Below are 18,245 nucleotides of genomic sequence, written 5' to 3'. Positions count from 1 at the left end.
GAGGGGGGGGTGCAGAATGTCCCAGGCTTTCTATCCAAGATGTCTCATTTCTGTGTCCTCCATGATATGTTTTGGGACATAAGGATAGTCAAGTCCCCATTCCAGTGCCACTCTCCTTTGAACCTCTTGCGGAAACCCTGAGAACTTTGTCTCCTGATTCTGCCCCCTCCAGGGGGAACACAATACTCAGGCGACTTGTCAATAAGCTCTTTAAATGCCAAATCCTGTGCCATCGCCCATGTCCAAGAAATGGGTGGTCCAGACTTTATCCGACTTTCCATATACAGTAAGCCTATTCTAACTGTTGCACCCAGGCACTCTCTAACAGCTTTGCTGAAGTCCCTATTCCTGCTGTGTCAGGATTACTGGACTCCTCCTTAAACCCTGCGGACAGTCTCATCACCCATTCCCAGGGTATCTCCCTATTCCTACTCAATATCAGAAGAGCTGGGTGAGTCCCAGTTCCTCGCGTCCTCTTCCAGGGTCTCATGTGTGGCTCAGAATTATTGGACCCTGGGTCTGTTTCCCCACTCCCCACCGGCTCACCTAATGACTTGTCAGACTCTAACTCCTTCCAAGTAGAGGTGACAGGGCAGATGGCAGCACTGGGCTTCTTCAGAGTTCCTCCTTGCTCTTGTGTTGCATTCCTGCTGGTCAGCAATGGTGACTCCACTGAGATGGACCCGACTGTGGGTGAACTCCCATACTCCCTGGCTGGCAACCTTTTGTTGCACAGCACTTGTAACTATGCTCCTCCTGCTGCCCTCCAGCTGACCAGGATGACTCTGCGGCTCTGCCACTTCAGCGCAAAGCCCAATGAGTGGATCTACAGCATAAGTCAACAGGGGTAGACAACTTGACATAAACTCCATCAGAGGCTCATCACAGTGCTCACACCTCGCCCACACTCCCACTGTGGTCGTGGGTTTTTTGCATCCAAAACATACATTGCCTTGAAAAAGTATTTATACCCCATGAAATTATCCACATTTGGCATGTTACAACCAAAAACATAAATGTATTTTGTTGGGTTTTTTTGTGACAGACCAATGCAAAGTGGCACATAATTCTGGAGTGAAAGGAAAAGGATAAATGATTTTCAAAATGTTTTACAAATATCTAAAAAGTGTGGCGTGAATTTGTTTTCAGCCCCCTTTTCTATGACACCTCTAACTAAAATCTGGTGAAACCAATTGCTTTCAGAAGTCACCTAATTAGTAAATAGAATCCACCTCTGTTTAATTTAATCTTAGTATAAATACAGCGGTTCTGTTAAGCCCTCAGAGGTTTGTTAGAGAACCTTAGTGAACAAACAGCATCATGAAGGCCAAGGAACACATCAGACAGGTCATGGATAAAGTTGTGGGGCAGTTTAAAGCAGGGTTCGGTTATAAAAAATATCCCAAGCTTTGAACATCTCAAAGAAAGAGTATGGCACAACTGCAAACCTACCAAGACATGGTCGTCCAGGTAAACTGACAGGCCAGGCAAAGAGAGCATTAATCAAAGAAGCAGCCAGGAGAACAATGGTGACTCTGGAGGAAGTGCAGAGAGTCACAGCTCAGGTGGCAGAATCTGTCCACAGGACAATTATTAGTGGTTTACTCCACAAATCTGGCCTTATGAAAGAGTGGCAAGAAGAAAGTTGAAAGAAAGCCATAAGAAGTCCTGTTTGTAGTTTGCAAGAAGCCATGTGGGGGACACAGCAAACCTGTGGAAGATGGTGCTCTGGTCAGATTAAACCAAAATTGAACGTTTTGGCCTAACAGCAAAAGGCTATAGTGTACTTTTTTTAAACGGTGTTAAGCAGGTGTTAAGTTATGTTAAGCCTTATCACAGAGAATAAGGGTGGTAATTTCTTAAGAGGTGTTTAAAAAACAGTGTTAAAGCGGAGTTCCACCCAGGGGATACTTTTTTTAATAAAAATACCCCCGGGACAGTCAGGGCTAGTACATTCCACAATGGCTAGCCTCTGATCTGTCCCGGGTTGCACTTACCTTTTAGGAGAAATACTTACCTTGAAAAAGTATTCTCCAGCGCTGCCATCTCAGGTGTGGGCAGCTTGAAGCCAGCGCGATCCTCTTCGGCATCCTCTTCCTTCTTCTTCGGTCCCACGATGCACTGCACCGGCCCTGCCGTCACTTCCGGTGCGCGCGCGTCATCCCTCATGCCCAGAAGCTGTTTAGAAGGGAATGACGCACGCGCACCGGAACTGATGTCGGGGACGGTGCAGGCGCATTGATTCCTGGGAGCGATGACGTTCAGCTCCCAGGAATCATTGCAAAAGCCAGGAAGTGACGAATCGCCGTGGCCGCCGAGGGGAGGAAGAAGGAAGTAAGGTAAGTATATTTTCTCTACAAGGTAAGTAAAAAAAAAAATAAAATTGCGATTATCCATTTGTTTTTCAGGTGACCCGGAGCGAGAAGATGGAGGTAAGTATCAATTTAGGGTGGAACTCCACTTTAACTAAGGTAGGAACCAAATATCTCCTCACTTCACTTTACTTTGTTGTCTCTTTGTTAGCTACAGTGTTAGTAAAGGAATGTATCTGTTTAATAACCTGTGTAAGCTCAGAAAAGTCTTAACACTGGTGTAAACTTGGTGTTAAATCCCCTGGATTTAACACCAGATCAGACCAGGGGTTAAAGCCTTTTTTTAGTGTAGAGGAGGAATTTCACTGATTATTTGGGTCAATAACTGCTTCAGGACAACACTATTAGAGACTGCAGTGTATGCTCAAAAAAAATTAAAGGAACACTTTGAAAACACATCAGATCTCAATGGGGAAAAATATCATGCTGGATATCTATACTGATATGGACTGGGTAATGTGTTAGGATGCAACATTGTTTGATGGAAATTAAAATGATCACCCCGAAAATCAACGTGAAAAAATGATGCAGCAGCTAAGTCATTTTGCCGAAATGTCATTGTAGCAACTCAAAATAGTACTCAGTAGTTTGTATGGCCCCCATGTTCTTGTATGGTGTCCTGGGATATTTCCTCCCAGATTTGGACCAGGGCATCATTGAGCTCCTGAACAGACTGAGGTGCAACCTGGCAGCATCAGATGGACCGAAACATAATGTCCCAGAGGTGTTCTTTTGGATTTACAGTAGGTCAAGCGAGCATGGGGGCAATTAAATGGTATTAATTCTTTCATCCTCCAGGAACTGTGTGCACACTCTCACCACATGACGCTGGGCATTTTTGTGCATCAGGAGGAACCAGGACCCACTGCACCAGTGTAGGGTCTGACACTGGGTCCAAGGATTTCATTCTGATACCTAATGGCAGTCAGGGTGCCAGAGTGCCATTGTCTAGCCTGTAGAGGTCTGTGCCTCCCTCTATGGATATGCCGAATGCTGATGTGGCCCACAATGAAATTGAGTTTGACACCCCTGCACTACAGCCTTGCAAGGTTTTGTTTTGCTCCTAGCTGCTACTGACAACAGCTGTTTGAATTTACGGGGGAAATATCCTTGATGGGGTCACCAAATGTAGCACACCCCTAAAAATCTACTGGTGAATTTTGGTCCTATTTCCTGCTTATAGCACACACAGCTAGGTACACAACTTTCCCTGCAGTCTTCCACTGGCTCCAAAGAATGGTCTAGGGGTTTCTTTTTGGGTTTTATTGGGAACAATAAACTTGGATAGGAATAGGGAGTATGGGATACCCCGGTAAACTATAGAACTGTGCAACATAAGGACTCTTCACTTCTGGCTGCACTGTACAAAACAAGGAATATCCCACAGGATCTCTATGCTGATGGTGGCCTCCTTTCAGAGTTAAAAGCTTCACACAGTCACTACTCTTCTGCCCTGGAGTAATTTACTCACATAGCCACAGGACCATTGGTTGCCTTTTGATGATATCCACCAGGCTCTTCCTAGTGAGGGAGATGTAGACTCCACCGTTGGGCAGCTGGACTCTTTCCTACCAACTTCCTTCTGGCTCTTTTCAGTGGGCTTCTCCAGACCCAACTTGATCCCTGGACTTGAACTTGCGAATAGGCTCCTGAGCTAAGCCTAGCTGGGACTTTGGTGTCTTCCTAAAAGGCTTTTCTCAGGTTGTGCACCAGGGGCTCTTCCACCATCAACTGGGCATGTCTCCCCAGGGATTGGCTGGAGTTCTATAAATATTCAGGCTGCATGCCCTGTCTTTCCTTCCAGTATGGTTCTAGAATTACAGTGGGTACGGAAAGTATTCAGACCCCCTTAAATTTTTCGCTCTTTGTTATATTGCAGCCATTTGCTAAAATCATTTAGGTTCATTCTTCTTCCTCATGAATGTACACATAGCACCCCATACTGACAGAAAAACACAGAATTGTTGACATTGTTGCAGATTTATTAAAAAAGAAAAACTGAAATATCACATGGTCCTAAGTATTCAGACCCTTTGCTGTAACACTCATATATTTAACTCAGGTGCTTTCCATTTCTTCTGATCATCCTTGAGATGGTTCTACACCTTCATTTGAGTCCAACTGTGTTTGATTATACTGATTGTACTTGATTAGGAAAGCCACACACCTGTCTATATAAGACCTTCCAGATCACAATGCATGTCAGAGCAATGAGAATCATGAGGTCAAAGGAACTGCCTGAAGAGCTCAGAGACAGAATTGTGGCAAGGCACAGATCTGGCCAAGGTTACGAAAAGATTTCTGCTGCACTTAAGGTTCCTAAGAGCACAGTGGCCTCCATAATCCTCAAATGGAAGACGTTTGGGACGACCAGAACCCTTCCTAGAGCTGGCCGTCCGGCCAAACTGAGCTATCGGGGGAGAAGAGCCTTGGTGAGAGAGGTAAAGAAGAACCAAAAGATCACTGTGGCTGAGCTCCAGAGATGCAGTCAGGAGATGGGAGAAAGTTGTAGAAAGTCAACCATCACTGCAGCCCTCCACCAGTTGGGGCTTTATGGCAGAGTGGCCCGACGGAAGCCTCTCCTCAGTGTAAGACACATGAAAGCCCGCATGAAGTTTGCTAAAAAACACCTGAAGGACTCCAAGATGGTGAGAAATAAGATTCTCTGGTCTGATGAGACCAAAATAGAACTTTTTGGCCTTAATTCTAAGCGGTATGTGTGGAGAAAACCAGGCACTGCTCATCACCTGTCCAATACAGTCCCAACAGTGAAGCATGGTGGTGGCAGCATCATGCTGTGGGGGTGTTTTTCAGCTGCAGGGACAGGACGACTGGTTGCAATCGAGGGAAAGATGAATGCGGCCAAGTACAGGGATATCCTGGACAAAAACCTTCTCCAGAGTGCTCTGGACCTCAGACTGGGCCGAAGGTTTACCTTCCAACAAGACAATGACCCTAAGCACACAGCTAAAATAACGAAGGAGTGGCTTCACAACAACTCCGTGACTGTTCTTGAATGGCCCAGCCAGAGCCCTGACTTAAACCCAATTAAGCATCTCTGGAGAGACCTAAAAATGGCTGTCCACCAACGTTTACCATCCAACCTGACAGAACTGGAGAGGATCTGCAAGGAGGAATGGCAGAGGATCCCCAAATCCAGGTGTTAAAGACTTGTTGCATCTTTCCCAAAAAGACTCCTGGCTGTATTAGATCAAAAGGGGGCTTCTACTAAATACTGAGCAAAGGGTCTGAATACTTAGGACCATGTGATATTTTAGTTTTTCTTTTTTAATAAATCTGCAACAATGTCAACAATTCTGTGTTTTTCTGTCAGTATGGGGTGCTATGTGTACATTCATGAGGAAGAAGAATGAACTTAAATGATTTTAGCAAATGGCTGCAATATAACAAAGAGTGAAAAATTTAAGGGGGTCTGAATACTTTCCGTACCCACTGTAAATACATTTACCGAGCAGCCTACTCTATACACTAGAAACAGCTACATCGGGATGAGAACTCAGAATGTTAACAAATCTCTCCAGGGTTCCAGTAGTCTGTCTTGTTTTGGAAAAGTCACATATTTGTTATTGTTTCTCTGCAAAAACATATTTGTATTCCAAAGTCTGAATATTTCAGTAACTATGTGACGCCTCAGGGAATCCCTGCTGTTTTAAAGTAACACGTTATTAGATTTGCCCTGTCAATGCATATTAACATATTTTCACATGGCAGAACGGCAAGATGAGATTTTCAGCTATTTCTAATTATTTCTCAATTCTCATCATTGCTCAGCCACACAAAGATACACTGCGGTGAAACATGAACATTGTGCATTTAAAGTAGAACTACAACCTAGGAAATCAAAATTCTGCGCTTAACAAGTGAATGATCAAGTAAATAAAAGAGAGACTATATTAATATAGCTTAAATAATAACATAAATATAACAAAAGTGAACAAGAATAAAGTGCAAGGTGCATCCAATAGTGTCACAAAAGTTCATAAGTTAATTATGTGTGGCTTCAAACAAATGACTCCAAATAATTCTTCCTAAGGCGTGTCTCCAGTGCAAAACTTCCAACACCCAAAAGAGTGAGGTTGCTATTACCAAAAGTAGTGGACTCAACTACCTATTAGGCAGAGAGCTATGTGATAGTAAATTACTGAAAGAAATCCCACATCAGCTGGACCTGGAGCAGGTTGGACTCTTCTACCATATCTGCTATGGCCTAATTCATTGTATGAAGAACATTCTCCCATTCAATGGATCCATCCAAAAACAGAGATGCCCTCACATAGTGTGATTCCGTATAAGTAATTTGTTTAAGAAAGGGGGTTAAAAACCATGTATGTACGAATGCAATGACTTGTATAGGGATCGAATCAATGCGTTTCGTCACATCTGACATCCTCTGAGTCATTTGTTTGAAGCCACACATAATGGACTTTTGTGACACTTTTTGTTACGGCACTTTTGGGTGCACCTTCTTGCACTTTATTCTTGTTTACTTTTGTTATATTTATGTTATATGTTATTATCTAAGCTATATTAATATAGGATTTCTGTTTTTTACTCGATTGTTCACTTGTTAAGCGCAACATTTTGATTTCCAGTTTCAATTCATGTCAATTGTAATGCTAGAAGCTGATATGCCTATTTAGCGCAGTATTTCCCTTGTTTTAAAGAACTAGAACCTAACTGGATAGCATTTTGCTGGAGCACTATGTATCACAAACAACTGCCTTTAAAATAAATAAAAAAAGATTAAATCATTTGCTGTTTCTATCCCTTTCCAATCAATTTTTTGGGGCAGTTAGGAGACCAGGGAGGAGTGTTGTTGCCCCATAACAAGAGGTGCCAGAACAAGGGCTTTCATGGCAGGATCACCAGGTATTATTTTAATAAAAGCAGAAGATTAAATTGATAGAAAACGTTCAGATTTTTTTTCTTTAAAATAACAAACATGTCAATGACTCCCGCTGCTGTCTCTGAGCCAATGAGTAGTGAGAGAGTGGAGACAGCCTCATCTCTCATGCACAGCTTTGGATCCAGACCAGGCTTCCTTAGGTAAGTATTGGTCCTAGTTCCTGTCTGTTTGGATGTTTGGCTTGATGATACTTCAATAAATTCAAGCAACTTCATTCCATGACGGAGTGCAACCTATTTCTTTTTCTACAAATACTTTCACGGTGGTGAGCCAAGGTGTGCACCCAGCTGGATTGTAGAGCACAGTTGATTGAGCCTGAGCGGTGTTGCTCTTTTCTTTGCATTAGGTGAGTAGTGGGCGGGCTTGGAGGAAGGTTGGGTTGCATGAAAGTAAAGAAACCTTATGGCTTTACAACCACTTTAAGAGCTTGTTCACACCAAATGCGGTAGGACTGTCTTAAGCAGCTATTCTAGCACAGTCCCACCTCAAGACAAGGCAAAATGCCATGTCTCCACCCTGGCCAGTTCACACCACTGTGTTGCAGCATGTAGCGCTTTTTTCAACATAGCTCAGCGCAAAGCAATCCATTGCCTCACACCCTCGTGCAATCAGCAGAACTTGATATTTCAATAAAGTTTGTTTGAAGGAAACAGAGCAATATGTCGCAATAAGCACATCAGCACCATTGTCATCCTACAGCACACCAGTGGCTGCGTTCATAGTTACATATATAGTCAGATTGAAAAAAAGACACAAGTGCATCTAGTTCAACCAATAAAAGAGAAAAAAAAATCATACAATCCCATATACACAATCCTATATCCACAGTTGATCCAGAGGAAGGCAAAAAACCCAGGAAAGCATGATCCAATTAATTAAGGCAGGGGAAAAAATTCCTTACTGATCCCCTGAGAGGCAAATCGAATATTCCCTGCATCAGTTTTACCTATAAATGTTAGTACCGTTATATTATGTACATTTCGGAAAGAATTCAGGCCTTTTTTAAGCAATCTACTGAGCTCGCCAGAGCCACCTCTGGAGGGAGTCTATTCCACATTTTCCCAGCTCTTACTGGGAAGAAACTTTTTCATATTTGGAGATTAAATCTCTTTTCCTCTAAATGTAAAGAGTGCCCCCCTTGTCCTCTGTGATGACCTTAAAGTGAATAACTCCACACCAAGTTCACTGTATGGACCCTTTTTATACATGTTGATCATATTCCCCCTTAATCACCTCTTTTGAAGAAAGAATACATTCATTTCCCATTAGAAGATATTCCTATTCTGGTCTTATCCAATTGAGATGAATTAGAAGAGGTGGCTGAACACTACTGGGGGGTTGCGTAAAGCCCCTGCGTAAAGCACTGAAGTATGCTCACAAAGCAGATAGTGTGCTTTCCAATTTGACGTCACTGTTTCTGTTGTGAATTTTGAGGATGAATTGCTTAGCAGTGCAACTACAGATGCTAGTAAGGGCTTCTTTTACAGTTTATTTACTGCTTGCTAGGAATATTTAAATCTTTGATTGTCCAAAACCTCGCCACAGGTTTACTTTATTATTGAACTTTAGGCAAATGGCTAAATACACATATGTGAACTATCTTACCTGGTTCAGGCTTTGTCATTTTATCAAGCTTCTTTTTTGACCCATTTAAAGCCTACACATCCGCTGAATGTCAGGCGGCATTGGCCAATTCAATAGAAACCAGGAAACATACAACCTGTGTGTACAGCAGCTGACTTCTGTCAAAGGATCATGACCCAAAACAGTTAGCCGACCGGCTCCCAATCAGGGCTTTCAGCCAATGGCTGGGAGTAATGACCGGAGTGTTCTGGCGGAGTGTTCTGACTGCCCCTGTCAGAACACAATAGAACAGAAGGAGATATTGCTGTACTAACATTGGATTGTTAGTACAGCGGCTCCGACCTGAGCTGTAAAGTTTTTTTTTTTGTTTAACTGAAAAAACTAGTAATATGTACAAGACTTAACGCTTGCCAAGAGCACCGCCAGGAGAAAGACACAATTTCTCTGTTAGGCTCTGTTCACACCTAAGTGTTTTTCAGCGCATAAAACGCTTATCTCTAAAGCCTCGAAACGCCCAACAAGCAAAATCCTATTCATTTCAATGGCCCCTGTTCACATTTGAGAGTATTGTCGCCTGAAGCAAAACTCCTGAAAGCTCAAAAAAGGACACAAGCTTCTTTTTTGGCAAAATACAAGCGTTTTTGCTAGATGTCAAAACCTGCCTCCAAACACCTGCAAAAAAAGCCCGAAAAATGCCCAGAAAAACCCCAGAAAAGTTGCATGAATTAACTGCTTGTTTTTGTCTAGGGGATTGCAGAGCAATGGTATACTTACTTAATCTGCCAATCCTCTGAACACAACACTGGTCCCCTCTGCTCCTGCTCCCCTGCACACTAGCTGTCTTGTGAATGGACTGTTCATAACGTTATCACACCCATACATAGGGGAGCACGGTTTTCTAGAGGATTGAAGGATCGGGTAAGTATAGCCTTTAATGCGCCCTATGACAAAATAAGCAGTTAACTCATCCAGTGCGGGCACAGCCTCACTGCATGGGAGACTTTTTTTTTTTCATGTTCTGCTTTAAGAAATACTAGTTCACTTGTTACTTCCTCCCATGTTCGCCTCCAAGACATTTCCAGCCTCACTGCATGGGAGAAAAACATTTTTTTTTATGTTCTGCTTTAAGGAATACTAGTTCACTTGTTGCCTCCTCCTATGTTTGCCTCCAGGACTTTTCCAGAACCTCTCCCATCATTTGGAACTCCCTACCCCAGTATGTCCAGTTAGCAGATTTCTGCAAAAAGGCACCCCAAATTATGGCATAGGTCTGCATCACTTGGTCATGAAAGAGTTACATATGCACCAATTGCATTTGATTGCAGGCTACCTTTTAACATGTGAATGTTGGCAGCATAAAGCCAGATTTGTTGACAATCAATGAGGAAATAGAGCAAGAAAATAACGGGAATTTGGGGCTGGAGTAGCTTGATGCTCTCAGGCATTTCTGCTCTTTTTCTAAGTAGTAAGAAAACTGTTTTATCAATGGTTGAATAAGTAAGGAATAGCTGAGGGTGAAATGTATCATGCCAGCGATACAAGATAAACCGACAAGAACTGATGTCTTCATCTCTGACAGCCCACATGGGGAATTTGTCTTCTTTTGGCTGCCTTCTTTGAAGGAAATAGGGAGTCTGAAATGTAAAGCCCAAATGAACTTTCAGTTTAAAGCAGCTTCATACATTCCAGGTGCATCAAAATAAAAGGTGCTCAATGTTTTACAATTCATTTTCTTTTTTAAAGCAGCAGCAGCCTGTGTAGTAGGATTGCCACCTATTTTCTGGATTCCCCCGGAAAGTCCAGGTTTTGAATCTTGTGTCTGGGTTTCAGTTCGCTTGAAACCCAGACACATTATTCATACTGGACTGTGGCTCCCTACGCTCCAGGGACCCATACGGTCTCCCTGTCACACCTGGATAGGAGTGTTGTGGGGGCATTACTACTGTCCTTGGGGCACCCAAAGGTATCCCAGATCATTTACAGTGCTATAGTGTATACTACAAAAAATAAATTGCTGTGAGTCGCTAAAGTGTTGGGGTTTGGCTTGAAGAAAAGGTGGCAACCCTACTGTGTAGAGAAACCTGCCCCCTGCCTGTAGCTACAGAGTGGGACCCTTGCCTTGGGTTTGGAGGCAAATGTCTCATTACAGAGGTTCCACACCCCCCCCCCCCTGCTGAGTCACACCTATAGTAGGGATTGACCAATTATCGGCAAAGCCGAGATATCTGGGGCCGATATGCACTTTCCCCCGATATATCGAATAGGCCACCAAGGTGGCCGATATTGCCGATATTTTAGAAAGTGCTTGTATCGGAGTGATGCCTGCAACTAGAGGTATCACCCCGGTACCGACGTCCATAGCTGACGGACGGCTGTCTTGTAATGACAACCGATGCGGCTGAGAAGCTGATCAACTGTCATTACAAGGAGCGGGAGGGGAGACCCGGACCAGTTTCCCCAGGCACTCGGCTAAAGTAGTGTAGTCTTTTATAAACATAGATTACACGGAATGGAGGGAGCATGGGAGGAGCTGGAGTGCAGAAGGCTGGAGGGGCTGAATTTATTTTAGCTGGGGGGGTGGAGGTGGATTGCAGACGGCTAGAGAAGCGGAATTCGGATCAGAGCCGAGTGCCTGGTTTCGGCACAACACCGGACAACCAGCCTGCACGGCCGCTGTCCTCGGCAGGACGCCACCAAAGACCCGATCAAAGCCGCATTCGGTTCTGATCTGGTCTCCATGTAACTTCCGAGTACTCAGATTTAAAAAAAATTACAGCATTCAAAACAGCCAAACTTGGCGTTTTGAATGCTTTTAAGTGCAGAGGAGGGGTTTGGGGTCTTTTAGACCCCTAGATCCCTCCACAACAGTACCTGTCAAGTGCTAAAAAAAATAAATAAATTTAAATGTACGAAAATATCGGCCGATACCGATATTCAATGGCCAAAATATCGGTATCGGCAATGAAAAAACGATATCGGAAGATCACTAACCTATAGGTCTGCAATCAACAGAGCTTATGCTCCCCACTGATTGGAGAGTTCTAGCTCTGACTTGGCTCAGCCTAAGCAAAGACACTAGCTGGCGTTCAAGGACAGATTTTTTTTTTTTTTTTAATGACAAAAAGTGCAATCGTTTCCAAAAATGATAATCTTGCTGCAGGTTCTGACTAGAGATGAGCAGACGGTTCAGTCCAAACCCAAGTTGAAATCAAACCTTGGCTGTCGAGGCATTCAGACAAATGTCCATGTATATTTCTACTGTTTCTATATATGAGAGCATCCCGCTGTCTCTAATTGCTGAGGAAGCTGTGGGCGCTTAAACCTGCAGCTTCCCTAGAAACAACTGACATCATGGGGAATTTCTGCCCAATAACCATTTACTGACCACCTCCTGTAGCTTTACTGCTACAGTACGGTACGGCTCTGCTGCGCAGGTGCATGCATAGTCCCAGCTGTGCTGTTCGCTACAGCACAAGCTGATCAGCGGGTCACAGCCAGCGTTTTATAGCCAGAACCCGTTGATCATATGAGTGAGCAAAGCACCGGCACATTGCCTAATATGAACAGTAAACATTGTTACGCACACATTTAACCCCTTGATAGCCCAATATGTTAACCCCTTCCCAGCCAGTAAAGTGACAGTGCATATTAGCACTAATGTCACTGGTGAAGTCAGTAGCAGTTAGTCAGTTTCCCCCCAGCATCAGTTAGTGTCAGATTTTCCACTGCACTATCGCAGTCCCATTATAAGTCACTAATCATGGACATTAGTAGTATAAAAAATAGAAATAAATAAAAATCCCAATACACAGTATATACAGTATATCGTAGTTTGCAGACGCTATTCCTTTCCCACAAACCAGTCAATTGAGTATACACTTATTGGGATTTGTTTTTACCAAAGACATACAGGAATGTATTCACCCAGATATGTAAAGTTACTAAAAGGACTACTTTAGAAAAAAAGAGAATAAAATCATTAAACAGAAGCTTTGATGGTTTCAAATAACCAAAGTCCAATAGCTTAACTTTGAAAATGCATTTATATTCTCTGATCCATGCTGAGACCCTCCTCTCATCTAATCATATTTTGCAGATAATTGCCTTTGATGAATTAAGAACAGACTTCAAAAGCCCCATTGACCAGTGTAATCCTGCACATGCGGTAAGTGGCCCCTGTCATTTGCAAGAAAATTATGGCTCGTTGAGCGCTAATGACTTTTTTCAATGTTGCTGGTCAGAATATTTGGGTCATCAGACGGTCAAGAGCCAGTATTAACATTTTAAATGTATGTGTGATCCATGGTAAGTAGCTGATGCAAGTGCCATAGGAAAGTGGGTTAGTGGTCCAGAAAAGATTCTCATCCACTAAGCTTTATCAAAATGTATGTTACCCCTAATATTAAACTTCTATTATATGCTCCCTTTTAGTCTGGTAAATAGACAGTATTTCATTAAAGGTTTTTAATTATATCTCTTCAATGGGTGAAAAAAATACCAGATGATCCTGTCAAAAGTTAGGTTAGGACTACCAACACCCCCCCCCCTCTTTTGTTATGGCAGTGATGAGAAGAGGGAGATGTTCTGTAGTCCTAACACATCTCCTATCCTTGAGTGCCAACACTGCCTCTACAGTACAGTAAGCAAATGTTGTCACCCTAGCATAGGAAATGCGTCACTGGCAGCATCATTGGGTGAAAATAAAGAAAAAAAGCCTGAAAAAAATGAAAACTAATAAAGCCACCACACCTAAGGACTGGTAACCTGCACTATATATTAAAGTTATACTCTTAGGTTTAGATACACTTCAAAGATGAGCTTAAGTGAGAACCCTTTTTTAAAATAGATCTGTTAGAATAGGAAAGTGTTCTAATCTCTGTCACTTTTTCAATGCGGTCTATGTGTAAGGAAGTGGAAGGCCTGCTCCCCCTTATGCCCGGGATTGAGAACGCTACATCAGTAGTCAGAGGGTACTGCCATTTGTATTTGGCCAGTTACAACTATCAAAATGCTCTTACATACAGGCGTAGCTTAAAGAAGTGAGCGCCTTCTTCCAGGACAACATCCAAAGTCCATAGGCTGGCTTCCACTGGTTCCCTCTACACATATTTCAGAGATCCATTGTCCCAATAAGCCAGGCATAGCATATAAGTGTAATTTTCAGCACTCTCCCTATTGCAATGGCAGAACAGACGGCAGGCTTCTTAAACCTAACACAAAAACACAAACACAAAAACTTTTCTCATACAATACCAGATTGTACAGTTTTCGTTTATTCAGTACAGATTCCATTAAAAAAATACAATACAAATAAAATACAATACATTCTATCACTTTGTACAAATTTTTATTCTGTCGTACGAACCTCGCCACCAGAAATGCGCTCTGGCAGTATAGTTGCAGAAATCAGTAGATTAAACATTACTACTGCTCACTGCTTCACTTGAGGTGGCCTTGCTATTGTTTATGCTAATCTGGACACCAAATGTAATTTTTTTGCCTAATCTTTACTGTTAATCTTGGTGTATGCTAAATTGTGTTTTTACCATTGTTAATCCATTTTATGCTTGCCTAGATACCAGTCATATTGGGTGACAATATATTAGGTTTGTCCCTTTACCTGGTTTGGTGCCTGCTTTCTGTGATATAGCACTACTATTGGAACATATGCATTGCTTTCAATGGTTTCCTGTATGTTTGTACACTCAACCTAGTGTGCCAGAGGAACTGAGGTTCTTGAGAAGATTGAGGCCAAGAACAAAGGATCCATCCTATCCAGTGGCTCCTCCAGGGGTAGTGCTATATTAGTGTAGCACCCTACAGGTAGGTGCTAGGTAAATGTATAGTGGGCCTTGTCTGCCTAACAGCAGGGCTGTGATCTATTTGGCTAGGGTGTCAGGGCTTCCAGATGGGCCTGCTGAAGAGAGAAGTATCCCCACTGGCTCCTGTGAGAGGCTTCTCATAGGGCAGTGTGGGAAGCCCAATCAGGGGACACATCCCAGAAGGCAGATTAGGCTGCAAAGGATTCTGGGAGTGGTTATAAGTTTGGGGGGAAGTGCGTGGCACGCTGTCTTTGGCGGGAGCAGAGTCCCAGGAGGGAGAGTGCGGCTGTCTCTCCTGTCTGAGGAAGAGGATATCTCGGGGTGTCGCCTGAGTATCCAGAGAGTGCTGAATTTAGCTGAGGGGATCCGGTGTGCCAAGAGCCTGCAGAGAGAGAGAGGGGTCCAGTCCCAGGAAAGCCTACACAGGTCGTGAGTACTGAGGATTGCCCCTGGGGGTCTGCCTAGAGTCAGAGGGGACCACTCCGGAAGAGGTTCTGGGATCCAGTGTCAGCTAGCTGCAAAGGGGGTACCTAGGTTGAGGACCCTGAAGTTACAAAGGGGGTACATATTCAGTGGACCCTGAAGAGTTACAGTCAAGGGGGCATCTGCATCTGGGTCCTGAATTGTATAGAGTGTGTCAGTTGCAAGTACAGATTTGCAGAGTTCTGATTCATACTACCTCAAGCTGGCCAAAGCGGGGGACAGTATTCAGTGAATTGTACAGCATAACAGTGTCAGGAGTTCTACAGTTTCACAGTCCTGGATCTTCTGGACTTTCAGTCGAGGATTCAGCACTTCTATCAAGTTGCAGTGTGTACTCAGTGTTAGTGAGCGCTGACTGGCACCGGCTGGAGTCGAGGAAGCGCCAACGGGCATTTTCAGAATCAAAGTCCCAATTGTAATTAATTTGAGCCAAAAGGAGTATCCCACTCATTCCCTTCTCCCCTCCCCTTTAACTTATAATAAAAACCACAAACAAAGATGCAGGAGTTGTCGTTGCTTCAGTTGTCACACCTGGGGACTCAGCTCACATGGGCTGGAGAGGATTCAGGTACTAATGGCAGACCCACATCAGGCCACAGGCCTGGAAACCTTGCTACATTAGAATAGAAAATGATCAAATAAATAATAATTTCATCCCCTCTCCCACTCTTTTAAAGGGCTACTGTAAGCTGTTGATCACTTGCTAAAAACAATTGCTTGATTGCTTAATCCGATTGCCCATGTAGCTTTGGCTTTCCAGGTTCCATTTACGGCATCCCCTAAACTTTGAGGACATTTTGCTTTTGGCTGGGGAGTATATTATAACTCGTTCAGTTTAATTTGTATTCACTGCGCTAGACTGTGATCCCATTATTTCCTGGAGTAGATTTAGAGGTTTGATACGGGACTTTTCCAATTGCTACAATAAATCTCTGTTTACCTCAATCTGCGAAAGAGCCCCATCATGTATTACCATTAACAGGAATATCTATATTTACCCAGCACTGACATTACAGTATATTATCCAGAACTTGTTACTGTTGTTTAATGGAGAAAAGGTCCCTCCACACAGACATGTAATAATGTCAGTCAATTATGTGTGGCAAAAAGATAGCAAAAAGGGACATGATAAAGCAGTCACTGGCCTCTAAGGAAGTGAAGATAATATATGAAACTGGACAGTTTGTTTTTTCTCATGTTTTGATACGGTTTTATACTGTCATCTTATGCCTAGTCTTTACTGTTAATCTTGGTGTGTGCTAAATTGTGTTTTTACCACTGTTAATCCATTTTATGCATGCCTAGTTACCAGTCATATTGGGTGACAATATATTACATAGTTAGTCAGGTTGAAAAAAGACACAAGTCCATCTGGCTCAACCAATAAAAAAAAAAACAGTAAAGAAAACCCAACCATACATTCCCATATACACAATCCTATACCCACAGTTGATCCAGGGATCCAGGGATATTAAGTTTTTTCCTTTACCTGCTTTGGTGTCTGCTTTCAATTAAGGTATTGAAATATTTGAAGATTTTTGCAAGGTGTCCTACAGGTGTATTGACTGTGGAAAGTGGAGTTCAGTACATTGTTAAAGTGGAATTAAACTGTATCTGAGGATCACAAATTGAAAACATTATTTAATTCATTTGTAGTTGTTAACCACTTGCCGACCGCCGCAAGTAGATATACTGCGGCGGTCAGTCCCTCACAGGCAAAGTGACATATATAAACGTCACCAGCCTGTGAGGCTCTGGGGAGCAAGTGCGCGCCGCCGGAGGCGCGCTCCCGCTCCCGCGGCGGTCACGGACCCCCCCCCGCGCATGTGACCGGCGGACCCGATGTCCGCCGGTCACTTTGCGATCGTCGCTGCAGAGGGAGAAAGTCAGACGGCTAGTGTAAACAAGCCGCCTGTCATTCTCCCCTGTGTAGGAGCAGCGATCATACGGTTCTACTATGTAGGACCGTTGATCATTGTTCCTACAGCTCAAGCCACAGCCACAGCACTGATTACTGTATTAATGTCACTGGTAACCCCAAAAGTGTCAAAAATGTCAGTCAAGGGTCCGATCTGTCCGCCGCAATGTCGCATTACCGCAAAAAAAATTGCAGATCGCCGCCATTACGCGTTAAAAAAAAACAACAAAAATGACAAAAATCTTTCCCTTTGTTAGTAAACGCGATAACTTTTGCGCAAACCAATCAAAATATGCTTTTTGCGATTTTTTTACCAAACATATGTAGCATAAAACAAATTGGCCGAAAATGTTAAAAAAAATTTGATTTTTACATTTTTTTGGGGGGGAATTTCATATAAAAAAATGTGAAAAATATTGTTATTTTTGCAAAATTGACGCTCTTTTTTTGTTTATAGCGCATGATCAAAAAATCGGACAGGTGATCAAATACCACCAAAAGAAAGCTCTGTTTGTGGGAAAAAACATTCGTTTAGGTACGGCTTCGCACGACCGCGCAATTGTCCATTAAAGTCACGCAGTGCCGAATCGCAAAATACCCCCTGGTCAGGAAGGGGGTAAAATCTTCTGGGGCTTAAATGGTTAAACAGGAGTTCCAGTCGTTTTTGTTTTAATAAAAGTCAGCAGCTACAAAAAAATGTGTCACAACGTAGAGAAAGTATGGGTTTTAAGGGTCAACTGGAAAAAGGAAAACCAAGAATCCATATTTTATAAAATAGAACATTTTATTGAATTGATTCCATAAAAAGTATAGTGTGTACATGAGGGATCACTGAAAGACACGAGAATCCCCCATATATTCACCAATAACATTAAAAATAACAGCACAGAAATATATCCCTGAGAAGGGAAAAATACATGCTTCAAGCTGATGTTGGTGCAAGAAGTCTTTGTTGATATTCGGTTTGAAGGTCCCAATGAGCCAACGCTTTTCGCATCGGGCTTCGTCAGGGCCAGAGAGACCGAGCAATAACGATATTTCTTGCTGTGTGTGGGGGTATTGATAGTAGGCAGGATATATAGACTTCTATATTAGTAGATATCTTGTGACAACGGCTGGTGATGTAGACCAGTCTAGAT

The 18,245-nt window shown here is 43.0% G+C and overlaps 1 protein-coding gene across 1 annotated transcript in view; it reads left to right on the top strand.

Moving 5' to 3' along the window:
- CNIH3 (cornichon family AMPA receptor auxiliary protein 3) overlaps nt 1-18,245 on the top strand; it is a 229,189-nt gene that overhangs the window by 122,499 nt on the left and 88,445 nt on the right. Inside the window, exon 2 of the mRNA XM_082252324.1 lies at nt 12,980-13,048. Within this exon, the coding sequence (XP_082108450.1) occupies nt 12,980-13,048 (69 nt within the window). The remainder of the gene's footprint in view (nt 1-12,979; nt 13,049-18,245) is intronic.

This window comes from Pelophylax lessonae, assembly GCF_965119305.1.
Source record: "Pelophylax lessonae genome assembly, chromosome: 3".
NCBI lineage: Eukaryota > Metazoa > Chordata > Amphibia > Anura > Ranidae > Pelophylax > Pelophylax lessonae.
Note: the sequence above shows the minus strand (reverse complement) of the source record. Positions and strands in the feature narration are given on the sequence as shown.